The 11,597-nt window shown below is 39.4% G+C and overlaps 1 protein-coding gene across 1 annotated transcript; it reads left to right on the forward strand.

The window, feature by feature from the left end:
• The first annotated feature begins 1,187 nt into the window (after positions 1–1,187).
• On the forward strand, positions 1,188–6,227 carry LOC134284990 (uncharacterized). The gene is made up of 2 exons (XM_062844770.1): positions 1,188–1,798; positions 4,945–6,227. Exons 1-2 carry the CDS (start codon positions 1,329–1,331, stop codon positions 5,891–5,893), a joined length of 1,419 nt encoding a protein of 472 aa, XP_062700754.1. The 5' UTR covers positions 1,188–1,328; the 3' UTR covers positions 5,894–6,227.
• Positions 6,228–11,597: the final 5,370 nt, after the last annotated feature.

Consider the following 11,597-nt stretch of genomic DNA (forward strand, 5'->3'; position numbering starts at 1 on the left):
TGATGCTGAATCTACTGATATTTTACCCATGATTTTTTCCTTCTTTTAAATATAGGCTGTTCTTTCTAGTATCATTGCTAAAATAGTTTTTGGCGCTGAAACTGCTAATATTCAATTCATAAATTTTTCCTTCTTTAAAACATAGGCTATTCTTTCTAGTTTCATTGTTAAACTAGTTTTTCTCAAAAATTGTTGGAAAAGGTAAAAACAACGGCTAACTTTCAATTCGTCCTGATGACCATTCGGCCTAATGACCATTCGGCCTAATGACCATTCGGCCTAATGACCATTCGGCCTAATGACCTTCGGCCTAATGACCCAGCATCCGCTGAAACAACTTATATTCATTTTTTTCCTTTTTGTAGCATAGGTAAATCTTTCAAGTTTGATTGCTCATTGGTACAATAGTTTTTGGAAATAATTGTTGAAAAAGGTACAAACAACACTGTTGTTACAGTAGATCCGTTCCCAGTTTCATAACTAAGTATGTACTAAATTGCAATTCGTCCTGCTGACCATTCAGCCAAATGACCTTTGGTCTTATGACACAGTAGCATCTACAGCAAATTATACAAAAAGTTGTTCAAAATTGGTGAAAGGCCACATTCGTGTAGTTTTTCGGAGAGAACTTGGACACAATTGATTACCATTTATGTCGTTTTGTTGGCTCGAGGAATCCTACGCCAATGAAAAAGCTTTGCTGCGGAGGTACGTCGTAGCTAACTACCACAACAGGTCAACCAAATAGCTTAATCTTCCTAAGATGTAAAGCAAGGTGCACCACAAAGGCGTAGTGCACGTTGAGCGAGCCTGTCTGGGTCATACCCTATCATCCTACTAGGGTTAATCTAACACTTATTTCAGGACAGACTTGTTAGAATCCCAAAATGGCCGCCACCATGGCCGACTTTGGCATCTACTAACGATTTTGAGCGCACAAATCTCCTCGTAAACAAAACCAGCGCACCTAATTTTCTTATTTTAAGCTCATTGCAGATGCGCAAGAACAGAATAATAAAACGCACTGTTGTTTGAAGCTTGCTTCTTGAGATTTGTACGTCTGAAGTTCTGATACACTGTTGAAGCGGGATTTCAAGACGTTTGTTCCCGATCGTCAGATCGTCTTTTAATGTCGCTTTTAGATGGTCGGTAATTGAGAAGAAAACGTGGAACGTACTGTAGTAAATAGAAGAAGTTCATAATTTGTTTTAATAAATTTATCGGAGTAGGCATTACAAAGGTATTACTCAGAGTAGGCAATGAATAAGATTTTGATATAATAAATTAGTCTTGTGAGATATTTCAACTCCAACGGACGTGTTTTAAAAATGTTTTACGAAAGCGACCAGACTTCGGTGGACTTTGATTCACCCGTTAGACGTCCCCCTGATCCATCTAAGCACCGTACTCCTCGAGGACCCGTCCCCGATTGTCCGTCCGATTCCGGCAGCGCAAGCCCTTCTGCCAGCCCGTCAAGATATCGTGCATCCCGTCGTCCCGTTCCCGGCAGCCCGTCCGATTCTGGCAGCCCAAGCCCTTCCGTCAGCCCGTCCAGGTATCGTTCTTCCCGCTCCGTTCCTGATCACCCACTCGATTCTGGCACTCCATCCGTCCAAGGCCCTGTCAGTCCATCAAGAGATCGCTCCTCCCATCGTCCCGTTGCTGAATACCCTCCCTCAACGCGTCGCCGATTGGTTCGGCGTACTTCATCGATTCGGAAGCCCGGATCGAATAAGCGCGGTTTGTCCCGAAACTGCGGCTCCACGGTTCACTACAATGGCGCAAAAGCTCCCAAAAAGTAAGTAGAGTGTAACCTTATGACAAGCATGTGAAAAATGACGATTTTGTTCCAAAAAACTGGCCACAACTGCAGAAATTGCCATGAAATTGCATTGCGGGATATGTTATTTTTTCCTAACAATAAGTATCCAAGGCAACATTAGAATAGAGATATTTTTTATAAAAGGGCTAATTTTCCTTTAGTGATTTGTTATATTTTCCTATTACATAATTCCATGGAAACCAATAGCCAGTGGAAGAAGTCAAAATGTTATTGAAGTTCTTGTTCTTGAACCGATTGACAAATACAATTTCGTTCAAAAGAAGCTTCGATACTCTTGATTCATCGTATGTTGAAAATCTCATTTTGAATTTAACATTGAACTAGAATCAAAACGAATGGTTTGTCTAACTACTTGTTCATTTTCCTACAATGTCAAACCATAAGCAACATAAAAGTGATTTTCTTGTTAGTGTAAATGTGTTTTGCAATCTATTCAGTGAACTTTATAAATTTCATTCAAGTCAAAACATTTTTTTTCTCCATAGTAACACTAAGAGCGATTCATGTGATAGAAAAGCAATCGATAGAAGTGAACGTTGGTGTTTGTGTTGTTTTTTTTTTTATTTGTTGGTACAAACGTATTTCATGCAACACTCAATAATTGAAGGGTTTCTCCATTGAATAAATTTTAATAGTCGAAGGTGCACAGTGAGCAATCGATCTCTGGGTGGCTTATAGTGTTGAAAAACTTATGGCTATCGAACTCTGGGATGATCATAGTGTTAATTTATTTTTACGGTCGAATTTAGGGAGGTTCGTAGTGAGCTATCGAGCTTTGGGAGGTTTATATTATAAAAAACTTTATAGCTCTCGAACTCCGGGAGGTTCACAGTGAGCTATCGAACTCTGGGAGGTTCATAGTGTTTATATTTTTTGACTATCGAGCTCTGCGATGTTCACAGTGAGCTATCGAATTTTGGGAATGTCATAGTGTTGATAATTTTTGGCTGTCGAACTCTGGAAGGTTCACAGTGAGCTATCGAACTTTGGGATTGTATTCAAAAACGTATGTATGTCGGACTCTGCGAGGTTCACATTGAGCTATCGAACTCTGGGAGGTTCATAGTGTTGATAATCTTTGACTGTCGAACTCTGGGAGGTTCATAGTATTGATAATTTTCAACTGTCGAACTCTAGAAAGTTCACAGTGAGCTATCGAACTCTGAGAGGTTCATAGTGTTGATAATTTTCAACTGTCGAACTCTAGAAAGTTCACAGTGGGCTATCGAACTCTGGGAGGTTCATAGTGTTACGGCGATGACATAGTGCCGCTTCAAAGTGAGAGTGAAAGTGCGCGTCCATAGGATTTTCGTGAATTTGCTATTGTTGATATTCTTCTTTGCAGCTTCGCACACGCGCACTCCCACTCTCACGCGTAACTATAACGGCACCCTTAATAATCTTTGGCTGTCGAACTCTGGGAGGTTCACAGTGAGCTATCGAACTCTGTGAGGTTCATAGTGTTCATAATTTCTGACTGTTGAACTCTGGGAGGTTCATAGTGTTGATAATTTTTGGCTGTCGAACTCTGGGAGGTTCACAGTGAACTATCGAACTCTGGGAGGTTCATAGTATTGATAATTTTCAACTGTCGAACTCTAGAAAGTTCACAGTGAGCTATCGAACTCTGGGAGGTTCATAGTGTTGATAATTTTCAACTGTCGAACTCTAGAAAGTTAACAGTGGGCTATCGAACTCTGGGAGGTTCATAGTGTTGATAATCTTTGGCTGTCGAACTCTGGGAGGTTCACAGTGAGCTATCGAACTCTGTGAGGTTCATAGTGTTCATAATTTCTGACTGTTGAACTCTGGGAGGTTCATAGTGTTGATAATTTTTGGCTGTCGAACTCTGGGAGGTTCACAGTGAACTATCGAACTCTGGGAGGTTCATAGTATTGATAATTTTCAACTGTCGAACTCTAGAAAGTTCACAGTGAGCTATCGAACTCTGGGAGGTTCATAGCGTTGATAATTTTCAACTGTCGAACTCTACAAAGTTCACAGTGGGCTATCGAACTCTGGGAGGTTCATAGTGTTGATAATCTTTGGCTGTCGAACTCTGGGAGTTTCACAGTGAGCTATCGAACTCTGTGAGGTTCATAGTGTTCATATTTTTCGACTGTTGAACTCTGGGAGGTTCATAGTGTTGATAATCTTTGGCTGTCGAACTCTGGGAGGTTCACAGTGAACTATCGAACTCTGGGAGGTTCATAGTGTTGATAATTTTCAACTGTCGAACTCTAGAAAGTTCACAGTGAGCTATCGAACTCTGGGAGGTTCATAGTGTTGATAATCTTTGGCTGTCGAACTATGGGAGGTTCACAGTGAACTATCGAACTCTGGGAGGTTCATAGTATTGAAAAATGTATGGCTGTTGAACTCTACGAGGTTCATAGTGAGCTACCAAACTTTGGGAATTTCATAGTGTTGCTAATTTTCTACTGTTGAACTCTGGGAAGTTCATAGTGTTGATAATTTTTGGCTGTCGAACTCTGGGAGGTTCACAGTTAGTTATCGAACTCTGGGAGGTTCATAGCATTGAAAAATGTATGGCTATCGAACTCTGCGAGGTTCACAGTAAGATACTAAACTGTGAGAGGTTCATAGTGTTGATATTTTTTGTCTGTCGAACTCTGGGAGGTTTTCAGTGAAGCTAACGAACTTTGAGAGGTTTATAGTATTGACAAATGTATGGCTGTCGAACTCTGGGCGGTTCACAGTAAGCAATCGAACTCTGGGAAGTTCATAGTAACAAAAAACTTTATGACTGTCGAACTTTGGGAAGTTCACAGTAAGCTATCGAACTCTTGGAAAGTCATAATGTTAATAATTTTTGTCTGTCAAACTCTGGGAGATTCATTACTTTGACAATTCTTGATTATCGAACTCTGGGAAGTTTCCATTGAGTATTTCAGCTCTATGAGGTTCATAGCGCTTTTGTTTTGACTATCGACCTCTGGGAAGGCCAAATCGTGTATCTGAAAATAAATAGTAATTGAATAGATCATATTTTTCTTGTATGCCAATATAGAATAACTTGAATTTCAATCGACAAAATAATAGTGCTAATGGTTAGATATGAACTTTCTATTTTTTTATAGAATGGTGAGGATATCAATGAAAAAGCGCATGAGAAAGTTAGAAGCCGCATTAAAGACACAACGAAAGATTAGTGTAGCTCTCGCGACCAAACTTAACAGTTCAAAATCGGCAAAGAAGGTTGGACGTTGTTCAAACGTGTCCAATTCAGACGAATTCATTGATATAATGCATTCTACTGCGAATGAAATTGCAAATTCGAGAGACCAAGGAGAATCCTCTTTATATAGTTGCATGAACAACATGTCGATTGCCTCGCTGAACGTTCCCGAGTGCAAATCTTCCGACGGTGAGGATGATATCGACAAGAAGACATTCCAAAAATGGAAAGATTTGCTAGAAACTTCCATGCAACTTGTGGGGATATCGGACGAACTCACCAAAATGAGAATTTTCAGAATCAAAGCTGGCTCAAAGCTTCTCGATATACTTGATAGCACAACATCTACTCCAGAAAATCCGAATGCAGAAAGTCATCCATATTCTAATGCAATAGCCAGGCTAACCAATTCGTTTGGGTCACGTGATCATTGTTTGATGCAGCGTCAAAAACTACGATCAATCTCTCAGAATGCGGGTGAAACGGATTTGAAATTCGTTAAACGCGTAGTGGCTGCCGCCAAATTATGCGATTTTGGAGACGAACAGTTACTGGAAAACGTTGCTTTCGTAATTCAATCTCACGCAGATAATTTCAAAGTGCGTGAGGCAAGTCGAAAAGTTTTGAGAAAAGGAGGATCATTAGCCGCTCTTCTGGAAAAGGTACAGGCATTTGAGATGGAGAAATTCAATGAAGAAATATACTTCAAGAATCGTAAGAAATCGGTTGATTCGGAGATCGCAGCAGTTTCGTATGAGCACTCTACCGAAAATGGCTCTCAGATCATAAAATCTGATAGCAGCCGCAATGGGTATTTTATTTCATTTTTCTTTATTTTTACGAAACATTGACATTTATTACTTATTTGAATTATAGTAAACCTTTCATTCGTAAGTGGAGAGTTCCCCAAGATCAAGGAAACAAATTTCGTCAAGACTTTCGAATACAATATCGTAAGCCTTGCTGGAGATGTACAAGTACTCGGCACTTAGCATCTGAATGCCATGCTATCGACAAATCATGCAGGAAATGCCTCCGTAAGGGACATTTGGAGCGTGCGTGTCGTACAGCTCCTTCACAAGAATTCATGAAACGGAAAAATGATGATCATGTACAAGGACCACCTCCAAAAGTACGTCGAGTCGCTGCTGTTTCTAAGGAAGAAGAAAATGTCGATGAAACGGCTGTAAGTAGGGGAGGAAGGGGTAACCCCGTCACCTTAAGCATTGGGATTATTTAAAATTAATGTAAGAGTTAATTTAATATTTTAACTACGCAGAATGTTTGATTCATTAGTATTTTATAAGATCTGTGCATTGAAATTTTGAAAATATGTTTTTTCTACCGAAAAATGTACATAACACAAACATATTAAATATTGATGTTGTTAATGCAGTGCGGGTAAGACCGTCACCCCTATGGGGTAAGTCCGTCATACCTTTTTTTCAAGATACTTTTGAAGATTTTAATTTGAAAATGTTTCCAACATACTTTTGATGAGTTGTGATGGTTTACCAATTATTCTAATCAGTCGTTTTCTATATGATCGTTAATTTTAAAGTATGTGCGACATGCTGCCAAATAAGGAAAAATCTACTAAAGCGATCATGCCGTTGTTCTCCATGTACTTTAGTATAACTGGAAAGAACAGCCTATGATTTAACCATTCGCACCGTTGTAAAAAGTACATACTACCAAAAGCCTCAATCGTTCTCTTCTTCTATTTCTTCTTGGCATTACGTTCCAACTGGAAAAAGCCTATTGTTAAGCTTGTTCTATGAGCACTTTCACAGTTATTAACTGAGAGCTGCCTCTGCCAATGACCATTTTGCCTGTGTATATCGTGTGGCAGGCACGAAGATATTCTCTAGTATATGACCAAGAAAGTCAAGAAAATTTCTTTTACGTAAAGATCCTGGACAGACTGGAAATCGAACCCATCACACACACGGTCATACCTCGAAATAACGTAATTTTTAGCTTGATATAGCGTTCGGCTCCGTAAAGCGTTAAACGTGATTGCGCCTCGACTAACTGAGTTACATAAAAATAATAATGATTCTATTTTGCCAGCCCTCAGGTGAATCCTTGAAGAATCACTGGAGGAATACCCGAAGAAATCCCAAAAAGAGTTCCTGAAAGAATCCTCGCCGATAAGTGACGGGCTTACCCGAAAAGCCAACTTTTCTTAAATTGCACCGTAATTTCTGAAACATTATTGAAACTGACCTTTCGATGAATCTTGGCACTAAAGAATAGTACAGATGAGAATACATGATTGATTAAAATAAATTTCTATACATGTTTTGTAATTCAGAGGCTAAATTCTACCGACGAATAATTACTTCCACCGTTGGTGCTACAACGTGTGCGTCTGTTTTGTTTATTTTCTTCGCGTTTGACAGGTCAATGTTGGTATCATGTGTCTCAAAAAAGTAAAAATGGTAAAAACAAATGAGGTGTGTGGCCAAAATGCTACTAAATAACTATTTTCTGGTAGAATCATTGGGGTGACGGGCTTACCCACCCTGACGGTGTTACCCGCTTTTCCCCTACTGAGGAATCGTTTTAATTTTTTTTCTCAAATCTGTTATCCTACACTCAAATATCGTTCGTTGTTTAAGTTTTGCAATATATATAAATATAAACTACAATAACCCTGGCCAAGTTCGCAGGGGTTGACGGTATTGAAGTGAAGGAGTTTCATTTTGATTATTGTAATGTAGTGTTCTTTAGTGAAACATATCACCTTTTTAACACTTTAATGCGCCTCCAACGGTTCATCACGAACCGGCTGCTGCAGATGGAGTATGACTGATCATATGCATCAGACATGCTCGATAAACAGGAGGAACCGCCGGGGCTCAGTAGAGTCTATTCCCAAGCAATAGTTCCAAGTCGGTTGGATTTGAGAAGGTTTTGATGATCGTTACAAATCCTAATAAAAATATTATAGGATTTGTGACAGGTTTTGTAACCTTTTACAGCCATCTGACTTCAAAATGTTGTTTGGGCTCTATTTCCCACGTTTCTCGGTTGATTTTTATTACATAGTAATTTATTAATGTCATAGTCGCTTTTTCGAATTTTTACAATGTTAGTTAGTCATATTTTTTAAATAAAGCAATTAAAATCGACCGAAGAATCAATAGTGGGAAGGAGATTTGCAGCACTTAATTGTGCTGATAGATTCAAAGCTAACGTGCGAACACTTAAACGCATTGTTGACGTCAATGCGTTCGACGTGACATTTTGGACAAAAACTGACTGCTTTATATTAACTGAACAACGTTACTTGTGTATGACTAGGTTGACATTTCTAGGCTACGCTTGAGAAAATGACATGGTTCATCTAGGTAGGACCGATACGACAATTGAACGAATTTGAATATTTTTAATAGTATTTGTAGCGGGATCAAAGTTGACATGAAATCTTTATTATTTTAAAATTTTATTGCAATCAACTGACCAACTTGGCGTATTTTTGATTATCTCTTAGATGTTCAGAAGTTCAGTTACATGTTTCTGTGGATTTTGGACCGATGACAATTTAAGGACACAAGTGATGAACACAAGTAGAAAACGATTAGCGAAATCAAGAAAACAATTTGACACAGGATCGACTATATTTTAACATACAGGGTTCGATTGATTCGATGAAAAAAAAAACAAACATACGACAACTGACTTAACGAGGAGAAAAACATATTTAATCATACCACAAAATCAAACAAGGAGACAAACACAAACCGTGTGACCATAACACTACATAGGCAAATCCTGACTGACTGACCAATTGAAAACTTTCCAATCTTCTACCGTAACTTTCTGAGTCAGTTGCAACAGTGTCTTAATGGATATCATTTTCCGCGTACGGCTGGCAAACTGCTTCTGAAAGACTACGTACTCTTTTCTATCTTCGGGTCTAGTGTAGAGGTTTCAACTCTATTCAGAGTGCAGCTAGAAACCTAGCAAAAAAAAAAAAAAAAAAAAAAAATATATATAAATATAAACTACAATAAGAAATTGTTTCGTTATAAAAATTATTCGAACTAATTATAATGGGATTGTGGGATAACACAGTTACACAATCCCACCATTTTCCTTATTTCAATATGTTGCCCAACGCTTATAATTTCAGAAAGCGAATCAAGTGACCGATGCTTCAACAAAAGAAAGTGAAGGTATTGTTGTTGGTTATATAGCCAACCACGCCGTAACCTTTTTAATCGACTCTGGAGCTGAAGTCAATACGATTGATGCAAAAACCTTCGATCTATTGAAAAGTTGTGATTTGTCCTCAAACACACTACACTGTGTAACAAAGGGCTCCGATAAACAACTCAAAGGATATGCATCTTCGCGAAGCATTACTGTCATAGCCACTTTCGTTGCGGAGTTAACTATCACTGAAGATCGTCCGATATGCATGGAAAAGTTCTATGTTATTGCTGATGCTAGACCGTTGCTTGGAAGAAATACTGCAATGCGATACAGCGTTCTTCAAGTCGGTTTGAATGTTCCGGTCATGAACAATGACTCCTTGTTATTCGAAGATAGATTGTTTGCAGGAGAAATTTGTCAAATTTCTGAGGAATTTCCAAAATTCAACGTGCCTCCGGTGGTTCTTACCTATGATAAAACTAAACCGCCTAGTAGGAATATCTACACTAGCATACCACCAGCGTTCAAAGCTGAAACGGAACGCCGCCTTCAAGATCTTCTAAATTCGGGTATTATTGAGGAAGTCACTGACGACATGGATAAAACCTTTTGCTCATCTCTGTTGGTGGTTCCAAAGGGCAAAAATGATATCAGGTTGGTGGTTGACCTACGGGGACCAAACAAATGTATTGTTAGAACACCTTTCCGTATGCCAACTTTAGAAGAAATCATCTCTAAACTGAATGGGGCACAATGGTTTTCTACAATTGACCTTACGAGTGCCTTCTTTCACGTTGTGCTAGATGTCGATTCAAGGCACTTAACCAACTTTTTTGCTGGAAGCGCAACATACAGATTTGTGAGATTACCATTCGGTTTATGTAATGCGCCGGATATATTTCAAGAAATCCTGCAGACGGTTGTTCTTGCTGACTGTGACGGAGAAGTCAACTATTTGGACGATGTTCTTGTGTTTGGAAAAACAAAAGAAGAACACGACGCTAACTTAAAGTTGGTTTTGACTAAACTTCACCAACACGGAGTCAAGCTCAATGAGGATAAATGCGTTTTTGGAAAACAGAAAGTGAAATTCATTGGGTTCATGATGTCTCAAGATGGCATGAGCATAGGTGAAGACAAGATGACAGCCATTTGTGAATTTCGACGTCCGGAAACTCAAAAGGAAGTCAAAAGTTTTCTTGGTCTCATGAACTTCACGGAACGTTTTATTTTCAAAAGATCGGAGAAAACGGAAAATCTTAGAATGCTGGCGAAATCCGAAAGTTTTTACTGGACTAAAAAGGAAGACGACGAGTTCAACTATCTAAGGCATGAGGCTTTAAAATCCATACAGAAGTTGGGATATTTTGACTGCAAAGATAAGACTGAGATATACGTGGATGCGTCTCCAATAGGCTTAGGAGCCGTGTTGGTCCAATTCAACAATGCCGAAGTTCCACGAATCATCGCATGCGCCTCAAAAACGCTTACGGAGTCAGAAAAAAAATATCCCCACACACAAAAAGAGGCATTGGCAATGGTTTGGGGAATAGAGAGGTTTTCTTTCTATCTCACGGGAATTTCATTTGTTGTGCGAACTGACTCAGAAGCAAACAAATTTATATTTGGGAATGCTTTTCGAACTGGTAAAAGAGCTGTATCTCGTGCAGAAACTTGGGCCTTGCGTCTGCAGTCGTATGATTTTGAAGTAAAATATATACCTGGTCAGCTCAATGTTGCAGATGCCCTGTCCAGGCTAATTTCCGGAACCAAAATTGATGAGCCGTTCGACGAAGATGATGATAAGCATTTGCTCTATGCCCTAGACGCGGGATCAATGAGTATTACATGGAGCGATATTGATCTTGCGTCTGAAAACGATGATGAACTTGTAGCGGTCCGTTTGGCCTTGACATCACGAAACTGGCCACAATATCTCAAGCGGTTTGAAGCACACTCCAAAGTATTACGCACTTTGGGTCCACGAGTTTTCAAAGAAGACAGAGTTGTTCTTCCTAGAGAATTACGAGAAGAAGCTTTGAAAACAGCACACCGGGGGCATATTGGTTGCGCAGCAATGAAAAGAATAATGCGGGAATACTTCTGGTGGCCGGGAATGAGCTGTGATGTTGAAAGCTTCGTGAAGGAATGTGAAACGTGTTTAGTCGTTTCCAGGCGCAATCCTCCAATACCTCTCTCAAGTAGACAGCTTCCCGACGGTCCTTGGGAAATACTACAAATAGATTTTTTAACAGTACCCCAATGCGGATCTGGTGAATTGTTGGTTGCCGTAGATACGTATTCCAGATATATTTCAGTCATTGAAATGAAAAGTATCGACGCAAACAGCACCAATAGAGCTCTGAGTCGGATATTTTCAACGTGGGGTCT

This window comes from Aedes albopictus, chromosome 1 (genome assembly GCF_035046485.1).
Source record: "Aedes albopictus strain Foshan chromosome 1, AalbF5, whole genome shotgun sequence".
In the NCBI taxonomy this organism is placed as follows: domain Eukaryota; kingdom Metazoa; phylum Arthropoda; class Insecta; order Diptera; family Culicidae; genus Aedes; species Aedes albopictus.

Bases quoted from the DNA above. Each gene is read 5' to 3' on its own strand.
- LOC134284990 (XM_062844770.1), top strand. From the start codon at position 1,329: ATGTTTTACGAAAGCGACCAGACTTCGGTGGACTTTGATTCACCCGTT. The intron at 1,799-4,944 runs GTAAGTAGAGTG...ATTTTTTTATAG, and splicing joins GGCGCAAAAGCTCCCAAAAA to AATGGTGAGGATATCAATGA.